Source organism: Mandrillus leucophaeus, unplaced genomic scaffold (assembly GCF_000951045.1).
Source record: "Mandrillus leucophaeus isolate KB7577 unplaced genomic scaffold, Mleu.le_1.0 Scaffold475, whole genome shotgun sequence".
Taxonomy (NCBI): Eukaryota; Metazoa; Chordata; class Mammalia; order Primates; family Cercopithecidae; genus Mandrillus; species Mandrillus leucophaeus.
Window position 1 is genome coordinate 472,421 of NW_012105087.1, and position 18,914 is coordinate 491,334.

Genomic DNA, 18,914 nt, shown 5'->3' on the forward strand with positions numbered 1-18,914 from the left:
CAGTGAGCTGAGATCACGCCACTGTACTCCAGCCTGGGCGACAGAGCGAGACTCCATCTCAAAAAAAAAAAAAAAAAGGTGATGAGGCATAGGATAAGATTTAGTGGATGAGACAATAGCACATAGAAGAAACACACCTTCACGATCTGGGAGATGGGTCAGAGAGCAGGAACGCCACCACCTGGTGCTCCAGGGAGATGGGTCAGAGAGCAGGAACGCCACCACCTGGTGCTCCAGTATACTTTCTCCCTTAATCCTCACAAGGCATGATATGGTAGATTATTTTACGACAAAATAGTTTTATAATCATAGTTACCATTTACTGAGCATTTACTAAATGCTCACTTTTCTTGGGTTATTTCATTTTGTCTTCATGACCCTAACAGGTTTAAAGATGAGAAAGCTAAGATTTAGAGAAGTTAAGTCTGTCCTAGGTGAAACGGAATTTTTAAGTTGTATAGCCTAGATTTAAACCCAAATCTGCCCTCATTGTTCACCACTGTAATACACAGCCTCTTATTATTACCTGAGCCTCAGGGAAGTTATGACTTGCTGAAGGCCATATAGTTAATAAATGGCAGACAGGATTTCAATCCAAGCCTCTGTGCTTCCCAGACCTTTATACTTTCTGGTCACTTAAGCAGGTGAGAATTACAGGAGGCTAGAATACATCTCCTGTGGGAGAGCCACAGAAAACATTTAAAATACTTCTTAACTTTGCCTTCCAGGGACTCCATTCTGTAAAGTCCCAGGCAAAACAAGTATCTACCTCTCACTATTACTGAGCAGTCTATATCCTAGGGAACACATATAGAGCCAAAGGTCATTTGACACTGAACTTTATTTGTTCTGACCATCTGATATACTGTCCACCCTGCTGGGAAACAGAGACAATGCCCATGAGGGTGGGCCTCTGCAGAAGGCCAGAGACATGCCAAAATAAACACCGTGGTCAGGCCTCAGGAACAGCCTGGGAGGACAGGTTCTGTGACTGCTAGTCAACCACCCAATCAGGTCTTCTCTCTTCTCAGCTCTAAATGAGTGCTGATTCTTCAAAAGGCTCTCAGAGCTGCACTCTGGAGATCAATAACTGACTTCGATATCTCAAGTCTTGATTACAAAGAAATATAAGTTACCCAGTTGTCTATGAGACTCCAACTGCCTTTACTGGCCATGACCCAAATATGGAGTGGGTTGGGGAGGGGTCAGAGATAGAAATTAACCTGGAGATTTCCGCTAAACATCAAGCAAGGGCTGGCAAACTGATTCCACCAGAGAAACTCTGCAAAATATGACCAAGGTTCTATAGGGTTGCCCCAGAAACATTTTCCTAGGAGCTATTTGTGCTACATAACCAGTGCTGAGCAAGTAAGGGCTTGCTCCCCACAGTCCCATGCCACCCTCGAAGGCTTCTTAATGCAGACCCCTCACGTTAGATCCCACGGGGCTGCTGCTTCCCAAAGCTGGTAAAGTGAAAGCATTTCCCATCATCAAGCAGCAGGACTCTCTCTCCTGTCTGCTTTCTAAGCAGGCCCTAAGGAGGGCTCAAGAGTGAGTATAAGACTTGAAAGAAGCAGAGAAAACATTGCCTAGGTACACCCAGTCCTCCCTGCTTTTCCAGCTCCAGCCACCTGAGGGCTCCTGGCTACAGAAAATCAGGCACCAGGCCCTGGCTTTGCTCCCAGAAAAGGCTTGGAATCAGGAAGCCTATGCCCAGCGAGCCTGGGGGCAGCTCTGTTTCACCAACACCTGAGGGCGGGCGAGTGCACCACAGGTCTCAGGTTTCAGGGGGGATGGCAGTTGCCTGTCTAAGGCTTCTCTGTTCCTTGGAATTGTACAGAATGTCTCTTGTGGCTTTTCCTCCTCCCTCCTTTTTTCCTGTTGACTCTCCCCATCCGGCTCTATGAATCACCAGAGTCCACAGGAAAGCAGCAGATGTTGACTTTACTTCTTTCAAGCCAACGTCAGCTCCCTCCTGTGGAGTGGGGAACAGGCAGGAAGGTGAGAGGGTGGAAGAATCGAGGAAGATAACTCTTATCCTTTCCAAACTGTGAGGGAAGATTAAGAGGGAATCTGAAAGGAGTCAGGCACCTAGGCAAAAAAATGATTGGTTCCTGGGGATAAAAGGACCCCAAACAAAGGCCCCAGTGTTGGCTATGGAACCAGGATCATGAAGAGGAGGGAAGCAGAGGGTGGGAGCATGGCTAGTTTTGGTGCCAGCTCTTCTTGTCTGAGGTAAAGCCTCTTCTCTAGCCAACAGCATCCCTAGGACTCAAAAGTCAAGTCAGGCTGCTGGTCTGGGGAGATAGTCCAGAGGCGGCTTCTTGTCCCATCTGAGCCCCCAAACCTCCGCTTTTATGCAAGTGTCTTGAAGAAGCTGCCAGGGAGGACTTTCTAGACCCTTATTCTACATTCATTGTTCCAACTTCTCTTCTCTTTTTTCTTCCTCAGGGATTTTCTTATGGGCAAAGAAGCCAAGCTGTAGAGGAAAAGATAAGCGTCATCGCCAAATGCCTAGACTGGGAACCCTGCCAGTAGCTCTCAGGCTTATCTGAGATCTTCACTTTTGTTCTGTTTCCAAAAATGGAATTCAAATTTATTTTATTTGGCTTAGGAGAATTTAACCAACATTTGTGGGGTACAGTGAAGGAGACCTGGGCATGACATCCACAGCCTGCTTAGCTGCCCAGCACAAATCATGTTCTCTCTGCTATAATCAAGAATTCTTCAACTCATGGGCAGCATGCTCCACACTCCCTACTAAAGCAGTGCTTACCTTCCACAGGCAGAAGACAAGGAGTGCAAGCAGGAGGAACCCTCCCAGGACACTGCCTATGAGGATCCACAGGGAGATGAGGATAGGCCGGGTCTGAACCACCTCCAGAAGGCTCTGTATGGAGAGAAGAGTAGTTTTCTACATGCATTCTGTAACCCAACTAGTCTCATCTCACACTATACCAAAGCCAGCCCCTAAATAGAATAAATAACCTCCTTCTACTTAAAAGAAAGAAACTGAGGCAGGAATGGCGGCAGTGGAACACTAGGATCCTGCTACCTGATGGAGATGCCTTCGTTCTGGAAAAGCCCACGGGTGGCCCTATCCCATACCCATCATCATTATTTTCACAGCTCTCAAACTCGGTCTGCGGCCCCACCTCACTCCAACGAGAGGCTTCAGTCAGCTGTAGGACACTGCCCTCCTCGGTTCCCAGCTCAAAGGTGCTGACCACCATCAGGGACTTGAACTTGGCCTGTGGAACAAGTGGATAGGAAGACATTTAAAATGAGCCATCACCAGGTGATGTAGTTGTTTAGAATCCCAATAGCAAAGTTGAGGCCGAGAGACATAACCTCAAGGGCTCTCAAGACTAGAAGAAAAGGCTGAAGACCAATGGGAAAAGAGAGGAAGGATAATAGATGGAAAACCCCTGGTCACATCTGCTGCTGCTGTTTGTTTTCCAAGGACAGTCAGTACATCTGGTACTTTATCTGAAATGCATTCTACTTCTCTTTCCTTTGGCTGACCTCTACCCCTCCTTTAGATTGAAGTTTAGAAGTCATCCCCTCTGGGATTTAGGGAAATGATTCTTCCTAACTCCCACCAACCCTGGTATTTACTTCTGTCTTTCACTCCTGAACTATAAGATCCTCCAGGTTAAAGGCTGTGCCTTAATAACTTTTGTGTCCTTGGTGCCTAGTAGATAGCACAGTGCCAAGTATGTAGCAGTTTCTTTTTTTTTTTTTTTTTTTTTTGAGATGGAGTCTCTTTCTGTCACCCAGGCTGGAGTGCAGTGGCACGATCTCTGCTCACTGCAAACTCCGCCTCCCGGGTTCACGCCATTCTTCTGCCTCAGCCTCCCAAGGAGCTGGGACTACAGGTGCCCGCCACCACACCCAGCTAATTTTTTGTATTTTTAGTAGAGACAGGGTTTCACTGTGTTAGCCAGGATGGTCTCGATCTCCTGACCTCGTGATCCGCCTGCCTCGGCCTCCCAAAGTGCAGGGATTACAGGCGTGAGCCACCGCGCCCAGCCATGTAGTGGTTTCTTAATAAATCTTTGTTGAAAGCATGAATAGATTAATGAAAAAAAGATACCAAAGAAGGACAAAGAGACTTGGAGAAGGATGGTTTATTGGACTGAACTTCCCTAAAACATTATGATGACATCCCAGGGATCTTGTGTTATTCCAGGTAGATATGGGAAAGCACATCAACCTTAGTGCCAAATGCCATTACAATTAAGATGCCATTTCCCTGCCCAGGAGGAACTCACACTGACTCCTCACTACCTGTCATATTAAGTTCAATTTCTCCCTGGATTCAAAGGCCTTTCATAATCTAGATCCCTCTCGCCTATACAATCTTACTTCCCACTGCTCCCCAATACAAATCCTGCATGTAATATCAATTATTCATTCATTTAGCAAAAATATATTAAGCACCTACAATGAGTTAGGCATGGGGGCTAAATGTTGGAGATATTCTCCTCAGTGTCAGCCTAATACAGGGCCTTTTACGTAATAGGCACTTGATGGATTATTAACTGAGTAAATGTAGGTATCCTGTAAATGTTGATTGATACAGCACTAAGGAATGGTCAGTGGAGGAAAATACAAGGATAATAACTTGTGTTCACCATATGTCCAGCTCATTATTCATTTATTCTTTATAACAACCCCATGAAATTGGTATTATCTTCCCCTTTTAGAGATTAGGAAAAAGAGGCTTAGGGAGATGAAATAACTTGCTCATGGTCAAATAGCTAGTAAGAGGCAAAAGTGAAACTTGAACATGGGTCTGTCTACCTCCAAAACCTATGCTAAAGTTCCAGAAAGGAGCAAAAGAGGTGAGTAGTAGAAAAGGAAAGGCTTACTCTTCGGAAAAATTCATTGTGAACCAGCCTCAATAGTCCAACAGAGACCTCGGTCCCCTTTGCCAGCTGCCCAAGGTGGCACCTCACCACCTGACACTGAGTATTGCTCCCATTCTAACAGAAGAGAGAGAGACAGACAGATCAGGACTCTGTGGTGGAAAGATCCTCTTTCCCCACCTCTAGTTCACACAGTCTTGTCCCAAGGCACCTGACTCCATTTTCATTCCCACTCCAGATCAGACCCTGGGGTGGAAAGATCCCTTCCTCTCCGCTCCAGTTCCTACCCCCTTGTCCAGGGCACCCAACTCCACTTGCATTCCCACTCCGACACCCCCTTGTGATTCATACCAGTCTGTTTGTGTGTTGAAGTTCCTCTGGATGCACGGGGGATGCTGGGGGTTCAGTCAGATTCTGCACTGTGCAGCTTGCCTAGGGGAAGATCCAACTTGAAAGACTCTCCTGATGGGGTGGGGCTAGCCACTCAAGGCTGAGCTGGAACATACCCACACCTTGCAGTTCTTCCCCTTATAATCCCTTTTTATTCTCCCAAATAAGCCACATGTGTGAAAAGAAAGCCACCCCCCCCCCCAGAGAGAGGAGCCCCAAGAGTAGCAGCCCAACAGATAGGGAGCTGGTCTGGTGTCCAGCTTCAGTGAGTCCACCAGCTCAAGGGGGCAGGACTCCATGCCCTCCTAGACCAGACTCACATTGTTAGTGATGACTTGAGACAGTGACAGGAAGTAATTGCCCCCATGGGCCACAGCTGGAAGGAGGGCTGAGATGATGAGGCCACTGACCACATAGCAGCCTAGGTTCTGAACCTAAGAGGAAGGTTGGGAATAGTAAGAAGTGGGAGATGGAAGGCCCTTCCTCATCTGTTCCCCTTCACCCTAGATACCATTAAAATCCAAGAGAGACCCTTCCAATCCTTTTCCCACAAAGCTGCTGTTCTCCCACCTCCCCTTCATGCCAAGACCCCTCCAGCTTCTCACCCTAAGAGTGGTTTTGAATTCTGGGCCAGGACCCACTGGGAGGGTCCCATATGGGTGAACCTCATAGCGGTGCAGGGTAGACTCACTGTGTGAACACCAAGTCAGGAAGTACATGGTCACAGCCATGACACAGACACAGGGGCACATGATCAGCACACAGACATGGATTCAGAGGAGGCAGGGCCAGCACATGGATAAAGAGATGGGGGTACATGCAGAAGACAGAAGTAGAACATGACACAGACAATGCAAGCTTTGTGGCTACATCCCACATCCCCTCATCCCAGCTCCAGTGCCCAAGGCCTGGCAAAACCTTATACCTAGGAAAGTAAGAATAGGATTAAGGGCAAAAAGACTGAGCAACCGCAAGGGCTTGGGTTTTGGGAAACACTGAGGCACATGGAAAGGGAGGGAAGCAGCATAAGGGTATGCGTGTGAAGTGAAAACTGGGTCCCACCTAGAAGCTGGGCCTACCTAGAGAAGAGGAGATGGGGCTCATATTGGATGTGGGCTGAGGTCTGGGCTGTGTTATCTTGAAGGGTTTCATCTCTCTCCAGGCTGTCACTGTAGGGTCAGAGGGGAGAGGCTCACATCTCAACCTCTCCTCAGAAGACACCCTTCTCTGCTAATAGAGGAATCAGTGTTGTTCCTCCCCACCCCTCCAGTCAAGACTCAGTAGGAGGAGAGGTCTAGAAGAAAGTTCCCTCATTCTCACCTGCTGGCAGTCAGCTTCACAAAGACTTGGCTCAGGAGAGAGGAGCAGCTAAACTCGAACTCTAGCAGAAAGGTCACCTAGGGGCAGGGGACACAGGGTAATGGTAGAGTCTTTCTCATGGAACAACTACAGAGAAACAGGAGCCCTTGTGTGCCTCCTTCCCTGAAGTCCCAGGACCCTCAGATCCCAGCCTCTGCCCTCCTAGAGCCTCCTTTTCATCCTAGACCCCAACTCACCTTGGCTCCAGTCTGGAAGACAGGATGCCCCACAATGCAGAGCCTGGCATGAGTAGAAGGGGCTGCACATTCCACCTTTATTGGACTGTCTCTCTGAGGGCAGGGGAATGGAGATGGAAGCTGGAGCTGGGGCTGCAACTGCTGTCCTACCCACAGCCTCTAAACACTGAGCCATTCTCTAGAACACCTCACAGCTGAGGCCAGTACCCCAACCTTCTTCCTCCTCCTTTCTTTCCTTCTCCCACACCCCCTCCTCCAAGGGCACCTGAGGAGTGAGACTGGCCAGGTGGAGGTTTCTAGAGAAGATGAGACTCAGGCTAGTATTGTAAGCATTTTCCTTCCTGTTCTCCAGAGTTGCAGATACCAGCGCTTTCCGCCGGCCACCTCGAACCACAAATGGGGCCTTCCTGGGAATGATGAATGAGGGAGAGACCAGGAGTTGAAGGAGGAGAGTGCCAAAAGTCTCACTTTCGTTATCATGGGTAAGAAACAACCCCCTACCCCCAGCTCCCTTCGAGTCCCTTCCAGTCTGTCTCAGGTCACCCTGGTTTGCCCAGTACATGTCCATCCAACCTGGAGCCTCTGATGTCCATATTCACTTGAAGCACCAGGTCTGTGACACATTCATTGTCAGGGCCACAATCCTTTGAGAAGGGGACCTGGAAGAAAGGAAAGGGCCTAAGGGTTGAGAGGAAAGCAAGGAGGAAAGGAATAGAATAGGGGAAAAGTGAAAAGACAAAAGTGGGCATATTTTTATTCGAGGATCCCAGGTCAGATTTCACCATGATCTCATGTCTTCTCCCTCCCTTTTCTCTTGAAAGAGGGCAGTGTTGGGGGCAAGGGGCAGGGCATGGCACTGCTGACCAGCTTTTGTATAGAGGTGGGTGAGCCCTCATCCAGCACAGGCCCTGGCTTTGTGGTATTGTCCAAGGCAAAGGTCACAGTAAAGGCCACCGGCCGGAGGTAATCTGACGTATCCTGAAGGAAAACAGAGTCACAGAGTCAAGGATCATGTGATAATTGTAGTGATCACTTATGAAGTATTTTCTGTGTGCTGGGCACTGTCCTAAGATCTTAACTGTATTACTAAATTTAATTTTAATACAACTCCTATGATATAGTTATTATTATTATCACCCCTTTGCAGACAAGAAAACTGAGGGTTGGACTTGCCAGAATTCATAGGTGGTAAATGGCACAGCTAGGATTCAAACCCAGATCAGCCCTGACTCCAAAGTCTGAATCATCTCATTTTCCCGGCTTTGGCTTTCTTGCTGATCCAGCTGAAATTCCTCCTCTGACCCAGACTTCTCCTCATTCTCAGTTCCTACCCTCTCCTTACCAGCACATGGAAGTGTAGCTGCTCACAAGTGACATTCCCCACACTGAGCCGGAGCCTCCGAGGGGACAGCCTCTGGCCAGAGCCATCAAATGCTGCACGTGCCCCAGCCGTCCATTCATCCAGTGATGCTGTGAACCTCATGTCTGAATGAAGGAAGCAAGAGTGAGGGTGGAAAGGGGTCTAGTGAGGAAGGCAGGCAAGGAATTGAGAGTTGCCTGTGATGCGCTTTAGTCACTCACAGAATCGGCGATCCCAGCGACCAGGAGTATGGGAGGTCACTTGGAAGCAGAGGGCTGCAGTCAGACAGACTGCCTCCTGGCCTCGCCGCCTACAGTCCCTCTGAACCACACTGATGGCCTGTGGGGTCACCTCCAGTGACGGGGCCAGATGGACAATGGGCCGGGAGCTGGGAACAGTGTGGAAAAGAAATTCTATCAGTAGGAGGTAAGCCCTTGAGAAGCGCAAGCCCAGTGTTTGCTTCTCCATGGTCAAAACAAAGAAGGAGGGGCTGAATGCGTATGTCACCCTCCCCGGGAGCCCTCTGACAGAAGTAAGATAATAGATTCATGTCATTGATCTTTTTTTTTTTTTTTTTTTTTAGATGGAGCTCACTCTGTGGCCCAGGCTGGAGTGCAGTAGGGTGATCTCAGCTCACTGCAACCTCTGCCTCCTGGGTTCAAGTGATTCTCCTGCCTCAGCCTCCCGAGTAGCTGGGATTACTGGCGCCCACCACCATGCTCAGATAATTTTTTGTATTTTTAGTAGAGACAGCGTTTCACCATGTTGGCCAGGCTGGTCTTGAACTCCTGGCCTCAAATGATCCTCTTACCTTGGCCTCCCAAAGTGCTGGGATTACAAGTGTGAGCCACTGTACCCGGCCCTAGATTCACGTCAATAGGCACTTATATGCTAGGCACTGTGTTAAAATCATTATATGGATTATCTCATTTAACCCTCACAATAAACCTATAAGGTAGGTACTATTACTATTGTCATTTTTTAAACTAGGAATGAAGGCACAGAGTAAGTTGACCAAGAAACCCAAATCTCAGTCTGTGACTTTAAGGACCTTGCCTTTAACAGCTATGCTATGCTGTCCACTGCTACCTGAGCTGGGACCCCTCACCTGAGCAGGATGGCTGCCCCCTGGGCACCCACAGCCACATCGACCAGATCATCTCCATCCAGATCTAGCCGGCCATCCACACTTCGGCCAAAGTAGCTGAGGGCATGTGGCATGGAGGCAGCAGCAATCCTCTGAGAGGAAGAGAGAGGAGACTAAGGCAGGGACCCATACACCTAGTTTCTCAGGCCTCCTGCCTTGCTCTTTCTTTATTTTTACTTTATTTATTTTATTTGTTTATTTATTTATTTTTATTTTTTATTTTTGAGATGGAGTTTCACTCTTGTTGCCCAGGCAGGAGTGCAATGGTGTGATCTTGGCTCACTGCAACCTCCGCCTCCCAGGTTCAAGCGATTCTCCTGCCCCAGCCTTCCAAGTAGCTGGGATTACAGGCGTGCGCCACCAGGCCCGGCTAACTATTTGTATTTTTAGTAGAGTTTCACCATGTTGGCCAGGCTGGTCTCCAACTCCCGACCTCAGGTGATCCGCCTGCCTCGGCCTCCCAAAGTGCTGGGATTATAGACGTGAGCCACCGCGCCCAGCCATGCCTTGCTCTTTATAATCCTCCCATCAGTCCTGGGAATAAGAGAAACTTGCCTGTGTTCAGGAGTTCTTAGTTCAGCAACCTGTATTCTACCCCGCTACCGTATGTTTTTGCCTACTAATAAAAGCACTTGTTCAGTTTGGGTCTCAAGCCAAGGGGACTATTGACAAGCAAAGAGCATCCCCCTACTCCTCTTCCTACAACCATGCCCCTGCTTTATTTGGGTACTCCTGACCTGGGCAGGATGGGGCCTGACTCCACTCTGGGTTCCATGGTACAGGTACAGTGCTCCCTGGTGCCCATCCTCCAGAGGTGCCCCCACAGCCACATCAGCAAAACCATCTTGGTTCAGATCAGGAAGAGCTCCCATGGCAAAGCCAAACCGAGCATCCTGGGGGGGTTCTGGCTGAAGTGTTCCTTGGAGGGTCAGCAAGGACTGCTGGTGGAGGAGAGAAGATAGAAGATGCTAATCCAGCAGCCCCAACCTCTCAGCAAACCCTCAAATATGTACACCCTCCCTCCTTTCCTCCCCCACCCCCACAACGCAAGTCCAGGGCAGGGGGTCCCAGCAAGTCTCACCTGGCCCACCAGATACACATAAACACGTCCTGTTTCCTTGTTCTGGGGTCCCAGGAACATGGGGGCAGCCACAAGTAAGACATCAGTTGTTCCATCCCTATCTGTATCCAATGGGCAGAGCTCACTGCCAAAGTATGAACCAATCTGGGGAATGGTGGGTGATGATGACCCCAGAGAAAAGGGAAGGTGACTGTAGACAAGTGGACTGAGTGGGAAGCACTCACCAGCCTGCCAGTCTGCTCCTTACATCCCTGACAGACTCTGCCAACCAGAATTCCGCACAGACTTTGCAGGCCTCTCTCTTACCCACTTCACACTCCTCCCCAACAGCCCGGAGGTCCCTGGGAATCCAAAGGTCCCACCCTTCCTTGGATGCCCTACCTGCTCCCCTTGGAGGCTCTGGGCAACCCTCACAGCCCCATCTTTCTTAAGCTGGAAGGCGATGACTTTTCCTCGATGTCTAAATCGAGGAGCCCCAGAGAGAAACAGGCGGCGTCCACCCCGCAAAAGCATGGAAGAAACAGAGTAACCTAGAAGTGAGCAAAGTAACAGAGGTAAAGGAAAAGAAGATGGGGTCCAGAGTAGGGGGTTCCCTAAAGGCACAGCGGGAGGTCCCAAGGGAAGTAGCAAGAAGTCAGTGAGAAACCTCATGAGTTAAGAGGGAGTATTTCATACCCCGCAACTAGGGATGTATTTCCTCCCCTACCCTGCAAGTCCTCTGCAACTCTGCTACTCACCCAGGTAGGCTGCATGGTTCTGCAATGCAGAGGGGAACTCGTCTTCCAGAGCCATTCGTGGGGGGAAAAGGTGGTGACCTCCTTCAAGCCATAGCACAGAGCCCCCCCAGTCATAGGCCCCCACCATCCCAAAGAGAATCCCATCCTGTGGGACAGAAGCAGATGGAGTCACTGAGAAGACAGTGGGGAATAAAGGGAAAAAAACATTCTAGGAGTGAAAAGATCACTGAGGGTCTGCTGGGCTCAGTTGGAAAGGCATGGGAAGGTCAGCATGGAGGCTGGTTAAAGGAGGAATCTGGAGGGCCCTGTGGTTGAAGTTATCTGAGTCAGAGAATGGGAGAAGTCATGAAGGGGTCAATCTGTCCAACCTTTAGCCGATGAGTGGAGAAACCAATCTGAGACATTTCCAGCCCAAAGGAGCTTTCATTTTCTGCATGGGACCCTTAGTCGTGAGAAAATATTGAGACAATATCAGGGGAAGACAGTTTCCCCTTTGACCTACTGAACTCACTCCAGAGCCCCACCCACACTCCAGAACTTCTCCCGCCCTGTCCATTTCTCCAGAGTAATCCTCACCTTCGAGGCCAAAAATCCGATCTCCTAGTGCATCCACAATGTCAGTCAGAGCAGCCTCATCTGTGACATTGAAGAAGAATCGCTCATCTGGATCACTGGCAATAGTTCTAATTTCTCTCAGGAAAGAGCTGGGATCTCGCTGCCGCCGGAGGTAGTGACCAAGGACCTAAGAGGTCATAAGATCAAGGAATGAGGTGTTAGAGTTGGCACAGAACACAGCCAGCTAACATGATGTGGCTGAAGTCTGGGAAGTAGTTAATGCCCTTGTTTTCCTCAAGTTCCCAGTACTTGGACAGTTCACAAGACACTGCCCCCCTGCCACCCCCCAACTCTTTCAGATCCAGGGTGAATTCTCACTGCAATCCCATAGCGTGTCACTCTTCCAGCCTCACAGGTCTTTAGTGCTGCAGGAAGCTCCTCTCCATCATGGGACTCTCCATCAGTGACAACCACCAGTAGCCTGGCAGCCTCGGGTCGGCCCCCATGGGACTGACTGAACCCTTCTGTGCTGAGAAGAGAAAGGAGTGAGGTGTGATCAGATGTGTGCAGACACACACACACACACACACACACACACACACACACACACAGGATTTAACATCAGCACTTCACTGAGGTCAGGCATCTTGCCTTTTAGGCCATTTCTTGAGTATTTAACATGCAGATGGCATGGAATGAGAGCTCAAATGTTTGAATGTCATAGAACATACAGAGTAGCTTATCAATCTAAATAAGTACAACATTCATACACTCAGATTCATTCAACAAATACTGTACTTGGGAGGACAAATATTAAGGAAATATAGAACAGAAGAGAATGGTCTGGGCAGGGACTCCTCCCAGAGATGAGTTGTTTTGTTTTGTTTCAATTTTACCACTGTGCCCCTAGAGATGAGTTTTGGATCATGTTTGGAACGTGGGCTAGGACATTAGTAGTGGAGAACCTGTGGGCCAGGATCACTGTTGCAGTGGAGGGATAGAAAGATACTTCTGTCTGTGAAATATGGAAAGACACAGACATAGACACTTTGTAGAAATGTAGTGAGAGGGAGTGCAGTGACAGCCCACTTAGCTTTCCTCTGTGTACCATTAGTGTACATACAAAGAAAGTATGCAAGACATCTTGGGATATACACACTGCACTCCAAACCTGCCCTAACTTCTCCTTCTTCTTTTTTTTCTTTTTTTTTTTTAAAGGGAAAGTTTTATTTTATTTCTTAATTTATTTTATTTTATTTTATTTTTGAGATGGAGTTTTGCTTTTATTGCCCAGGCTGGAGTGCAATGGCATGATCTCGGCTCACTGCAACCTCCACCTCCTGGGTTCAAGACAGTCTCCTGCCTCAGCCTCCTGAGTAGCTGGGATTACAGGCATGTGCCACCATGCCTGGCTAATTTTGTATTTTTAGTAGAGATGGGGTTTCTCCATGTTGGTCAGGCTGGTCTCAAACTCCCGACCTCAGGTGATCTGCCCGCCTCGGCCTCCCAAAGTGCTGGGATTACAGGCGGGAGCCACCGCACCCAGCCCTGCCCTAACTCTTCTAAGGCTTCATTGCTCTAGCCTCCCACACCTCTCTTCCCAGTGCCTCACCAGGCCACCATTATTGCTTGGGCAGTCTTTGTTTCTCGTCCCTCCCGCCGACTGAGGTTCTTTGCTGCTCTCACCACTTCTTCCTTCGTTCGAAAATCTCCCAGGGACCACTCATGTACAGGACTCTCCCCATACTGTACCAGTCCCACCTGGGAATAAAGCGCATTCAAAAGAAATGTATGTATGTGAGATCGGGGGAGAGGAGGAAGAAGAAAGTATGTAAGAAGAGGAGAGATGAACACCTGGATACTACTGAAGATAACACCTACATTTATCCCCTCTCTCTCTCTCTCTCCCCTTCCAAGCCCATCCATATTGCTTTTCTCTCTCTAAGAAATGGGGTCTCACTCTTTCACCCAGGCTGGAGTGCAGCTGTGTGATCAAAGCTCACTGCAGCCTCAAACTCATGGGCTCAATTGATCTCTTACCTCAGCCTCCTGAGTAGCTGGGACTGCAGGTGCATGCCACCATGCCTGGCTAATTTTTTTTTTTTTTCATATTTTTAGAGATGAGGTCTCACTATATTGCCCAGGCTAGTCTTGAACTCCTGGCCTCAAGGGATCCTCCCACCTCCACCTCTTGAGTAGGTGCCACAAGCAACTGCGCCCAGCTCATATTGCTTTCTCTTACCTGTATCTGTTCCGGGTCAATAAACAGTTTCCCTACCAGTCTTCGTAGGAAGGTCTGAACTTCAGACCAGGGGTAGATGCTGTTGGAGCCATCCAAGACGATGACAACATCCATGTATGTTGGGCAGCCTAGAAGGAAGGGGAAAACTGAGGTAGAAGACACTGAGCTGGGGGCAACAAAGGAAAGAGGTCACAGGAGGACACGTTCAATTTAGACATTTATAAGGCACTTCTTACATGCAAAGAAGGTACTGTGCCAGGCTCTGTGTAAGTGTAGAAATTAATAAAAGATCCCTTTAGTAATCTTTAGTAATTGTGTGTATGTAAGTATATATATAAATGTATATATGTGTGTATATATGTATATATAGGTATATAAACACACAAATATACACATTTATATATATATAATTTATATATACAATGCTCTAAAAAACAAGAAGGAATTAAATGCTAGGTAGGAACATAGCATGACTCTGTACAGTGGGGGAACAAAAGCAGATTGGTTCTGATGGTGGGGAATGAAACATGGTAGCAACTAAGAAGATAGTAAAGACTGAAAATATTTAAGGAGAAGAGAATATTAGGAAAGGCATTTGGGTAGAGAACATTTTGTTTGTTTTTGAGACAGAGTCTCACTCTGTTGCCCAGGCTGGAGTGTAGTGGCATAATCATGGCTCACTGCAGCCTCGACCTCCTGGGCTCAAACGATCTTCCCACCTTGGCCTCCTGAGTAGCTGGGACCACAGGCATGCACCACCATGCCTGGCTAATTTTTTTATTTTTTATTTTTGTAGAGATGGGGTCTATGTTGCCCAGGCTGGTCTCAAACCTCCAGACCTCAAGCAGTCCTCCTGCCTTGGCCTCCCAAAATGTTGGGATTATAGGCATGAGCCACTGTGCCAGGCCAGATCATGGACTCTTGATAAGGAGTCCGAGTTATTATTATTACTATTTTTGAGATGGTGTCTTGCTTACTCTGTCACCCAGGCTAGAGTGCAGTGGCACAATCTTGGCTCACTGCAACCTCCACCTCCTGGGTTGAAGCGAGATTCTCCTGCCTTAGCCTCCCGAGTAGCTGAGATTGCAGGCATGCACCACCACGTCCGGCTAACTTTTGCGGGTTTTTTTTCTTTTTTTTTTGAGACGGAGTCTCACTCTGTCACCAGAACTGGAGTGCAGTGGCACGATCTCGGCTCACTGCAACCTCCGCCTCCCTATATCAAGCGGTTCACCTGCCTCCGCTTCCCGAATAGCTGGAACTAGAGGCGCTCGCCACTATGCCCAGCTAATTTTTGTATTTTTAGTAGAGATGGGGTTTCACCATATTGGCCAGTATGGTCTCGATCTCTTGACCTTATGATCTGCCCGCCTCGGCCTCCCAAAGTGCTGGGATTACAGGCATGAGCCACCATACCCAGCAATATTTGTATTTTTTTAGTAGAGATGGGATTTCACCATGTTGGCCAGGCTGGTCTGGAACTCCTGACTTCAAGTGATATGCCCACCTTGGCCTCCCAAAGTGCTGGGATTACAGGTGTGAGCCACCATACCTGGGCAGGAGTCTGAATTCTAATCTGTCAGGAAACATGGAGCTTTTGCAAGCATATTAGGTAGCAATGAGGACAGCCATGCAGGCCCTCTGCCAGGCATCATACCCCTTTGCCCCATCTTTTTCCCACCCAGTATCCCCTTCTGGGAACTAAGTACTCAGCCTTCCTCTGGCTCACGTTGGGCAGTGGGTGCCAGGCTTCCCTGAGGCCGGAATGAAGCATCCACACGGGCACATATCCCAGAACTGAAGACAGAGCTGCCACAAGCACGAGACCAGAGAGGGGCACAGGCCTGGGGATGGGGAAAATAGTTACTCCCAGGCTTGGGAGGGCACCCTCAGAACATGCTCCCAGTTGAAGGAGGCATGAAGACCACTCCCTGACATTACCTACCTTGCTTTCTAGGTTTTTAACTCCTTGGCCCCTCCACACAGACCATTTTCCCTTACCACACTGCTCTTTTTTCTGTTATGGACCTTCAGAGACACTGCCACCACCCTTTCCTTAGCTCACCATGAATCCCCCATCACCATCTGTCTCTAACAGAGACATCCCCAGGTGCATATTCACAGCAGGATGAGATGAATTTCCCAGTTGGTAGTCACCTGGTTGGAAGGAGGCAGAAGAGAATGAGATCATGGTGTCATAGACAGGGTGCTTGAATTCATGTGATTTTGGAGGAGAATGAGCAGGGATTGGTATCAGATTGGGGACAGGGAGTATGTGGATTTTAGGGGTGAAAAAGCTGAGGTATAGGGAGTTGAAGCTTCTAGAGCATCAAAGTCAGGGGTTAGGAGAAGGGTCAGGCATCTTCTTACCTAAGTGGCTCTTGGCACATGGGGCATCGTGGGCCCCCCCTACAGGGCAGCGATAAACATCCCCCCTCCGGTCGCCTGAAGGCCCATCCCAGGGGGCGCCCACCAGCATCCTGGGAAGAGGATGTGAATATAAGCATAGGGCGAACATGACCCTTGACATAGGCCAAAGGGAAAAAGCATGGAGGTGGCAAGTTTAGAGCACCAGCCACTTTCAAAAGGCCAGATTAGTTTAGAGTCCCATCTATCTTGCCTCCCCTTTGTTAGCACTACTGCAGTCCCAGTCCCCTGGCACTCCAGTTTCTTCCTCACCATCGCTGTCCACCCCCAATATGTTGTAAGACACTGTATCCAAATTCAGCTTCTGGTGGCCCTGGGAATAGGCGTGGGTGATGTTCATCCAGGTTAAAGGGGGAGCAGAGACCTGTGGGGCCAGGATCATAAGGTTAGCACGAAGCAGTGAATGGCTAGAGGCACAGCCAGAGAGAAGCTGTGAGGGAGCATCTTAATCTCTGCCTGCCTGCTTTTTCACTCATAAGCTTTTCTGGCCTCTCTCAGTGTCTTGTGCTCAGAGCCCCAGGCAAAGATGATCCCCTTCCTGTGTTTGTGTCCAGATGCCTAACCTGTGGCCCTCTGCCATGCTGATGTACAGCTGTATTTCCATTCCCACCTCTGAAATTTCATTCACAGACATGTCTGAAAAGGTCAAGTTACTCTTTTCCACAACATTCCTCCCACACACACTCCTCAACAAACTGTGAGGGTCAAAAGAGGGAGAGGGCCTTTCTGTATCCCCAGAACAACCATTGCTTCCAATTCTCCCCAAGATAGGGGGAATGAAAGGAAGCTAAGAAGCACCGCACGTCTGGCTCTCTCCTTCTCTGTCTCTTCCTGACTCCCAGGGTCATTGTGACACTCGCACTGTCTTTTTCCAATGTCTAGGTCTCTGGTTGATTCCAGCCTTGGCAATCTCAGTGGTAATTAACTGGGTGGAGCCACCCGCCTGCCCACACACATAGTTTGCCATCCATCCTTGCCAAGGGTCCCATCACCCTGAAGTTTCCCACAACCTGCCTCCTTTTTAACTCATCTACTCTCCCAACTGTTCCCCACTCCCCCACCGCCGACCTCCATGGTTTCCTCAGTCTTCAGCCCACTCTAAAGGTGCCCGACCCTGGCTGATCTTCCCTTTTGACCCCAATGCCTTTAAAAATCAGAGCTGATATTTTAGGAAACAATGATTACAGGGCACTAGCAAGGAAAAATTCCAGGCCTCTTGTCCTTCCTATGGTCCTTTCCCCAACTATGTCTTGCTCTGTACTTCTAAGCAACCCCTCTCAGGCTACCCCCCACCATTACCAATGGCTGTAGCTTCATCCCAAACCATGCTCATTTTCAGAAAGGTGTTTTGTATGTGAGCAGTTCTGCATCCAGAAAACTGGCAGGGCTGTATGACTAGAAACTGCAGCTCATTGGTTAGATAAACCCAGAGTTCTGACCACATAGTTAGTCAGTTATGCCTCAGGCCCCAGGGACCACCAAGGGTAAGAAGTTAGGGAGGGGATAATAGGAATCAGACTAGCGATGGAAGGTCACATCACATTTCTTTTTTGTCTCCTTACTCCTATAGGGCTTAGGATGAAGATTTTATATATTTAGATACAAATCTCAGCCAAGCATGCTGGCTCATGCCTATAATCCCAGCACTCTCGGTGGCTGTGGAGGACGGATTGCTTGAGTCCAGGAATTAAAGACCAGCCTGGCCAACATGGCAAAACTCTGTCTCTACAAAAAAAAAAAAAAAAAAAAAAAATTAGCCAGGCGTAGTAGCATATGCCCATAGTCTCAGCTACTCAGGAGGCCAAGGTGGGAGGATCACCTCAGTCTGGGAGGTTGAGGCTAGAGTGAGCCATGATCATGCCACTGCACTCCAGCTTGAGTGACAGAGTGAGACCCTATCTCAAAAAAAAAAAAAATTAGCTGGGTGTGGTGGCACGCACCTAGTGGTCCCGACTACTGAGCTATATGGTTGCACCACTGCAGTCCAGCCTAGGCAACAAAGTAAGACTCTATCTTTAAAAAATAATAATTATAATGATTATTATTAGATACAAATCTTACACAAGGTCCTAGGCAGCTTTAGCCCCTGCCAGTCTCAATATTGAAACAGTCATATGTGAGGGCATAAAAATGCACAAGGACACAGACACACACAACAAGAAATGTAGAACCAGTGTTCGCTTCCTAAATCCCAAAGAAATTTTAACTCTAATGGTCCCAATTCCAAACAATCTATGTATCTTCCATTCCCACCAGAAACCAAGAAGTTAACTTCCCTCACCTGTCAGGAACACCAGGGGCAAGAACAGGTGAGTGATGAGGGGGAGTTCCATGCCTGATCGGTTTCTGTCCGGTATGAGAAGTCCTCTGGCCTCTGTCTGTCCCTCTCCTTTTCTGTTTTCTTTACTTTCCCTCCCATCCTGCCCCCTCCCAATGGCAGCTAAAAATAAAGTTGGAAGGAATGGGAGGAGTGACGGTGGGGAACTGTGGGGAGCCCCAGACCAAGGAAAGGACTGAGCCATCTTAGTCTATTTCTCTGCCTTGGTGC

At 48.6% G+C, this 18,914-nt stretch overlaps 1 protein-coding gene and 1 pseudogene across 4 annotated transcripts in view; both read right to left on the reverse strand.

The window, feature by feature from the left end:
* The window catches only part of LOC105550294, a 931,651-nt pseudogene that overhangs the window by 470,636 nt on the left and 442,101 nt on the right, over positions 1–18,914 (reverse strand). The window lies entirely within an intron of this gene.
* ITGA10 (integrin, alpha 10) lies at positions 824–18,876 on the reverse strand. 3 transcript variants are annotated; one of them, XM_011995174.1, is made up of 30 exons: positions 18,648–18,870; positions 16,619–16,730; positions 16,310–16,419; positions 16,005–16,096; positions 15,669–15,783; positions 13,940–14,067; positions 13,310–13,458; positions 12,076–12,226; positions 11,719–11,884; positions 11,511–11,584; positions 11,143–11,287; positions 10,787–10,935; positions 10,406–10,549; positions 10,062–10,265; positions 9,286–9,416; positions 8,399–8,565; positions 8,160–8,302; positions 7,682–7,795; positions 7,391–7,476; positions 7,083–7,224; positions 6,818–6,910; positions 6,582–6,658; positions 6,341–6,430; positions 5,867–5,951; positions 5,582–5,695; positions 5,223–5,303; positions 4,875–4,988; positions 3,156–3,251; positions 2,777–2,890; positions 824–2,479 (listed from the first exon to the last, which is right to left on the reverse strand). In XM_011995174.1, the coding sequence occupies exons 1-30, from the start codon at positions 18,697–18,699 to the stop codon at positions 2,414–2,416; spliced, it is 3,504 nt and encodes a 1,167-aa protein (XP_011850564.1). In that variant the 5' UTR covers positions 18,700–18,870; the 3' UTR covers positions 824–2,413. The 3 variants fall into 3 exon arrangements, with proteins under 3 accessions (XP_011850564.1, XP_011850565.1, XP_011850566.1); XM_011995175.1 differs by lacking the exons at positions 15,669–15,783; positions 16,005–16,096; positions 16,310–16,419 and having other exon boundaries at positions 18,648–18,876; XM_011995176.1 differs by lacking the exons at positions 15,669–15,783; positions 16,005–16,096; positions 16,310–16,419; positions 16,619–16,730.

What these genes read in the sequence shown, in the direction of transcription:
- ITGA10 (XM_011995174.1), bottom strand. Translation starts at nt 18,699, where the DNA reads ATGGAACTCCCCCTCATCACTCACCTGTTCTTGCCCCTGGTGTTCCTG. An exon ending in ATTGGGGGTGGACAGCGATG is followed by an intron (nt 16,420 to 16,618) that starts GTGAGGAAGAAA and finishes TCCTCTTCCCAG; the next exon opens with GATGCTGGTGGGCGCCCCCT. An exon ending in TTGACCCGGAACAGATACAG is followed by an intron (nt 13,459 to 13,939) that starts GTAAGAGAAAGC and finishes CTTTATTCCCAG; the next exon opens with GTGGGACTGGTACAGTATGG.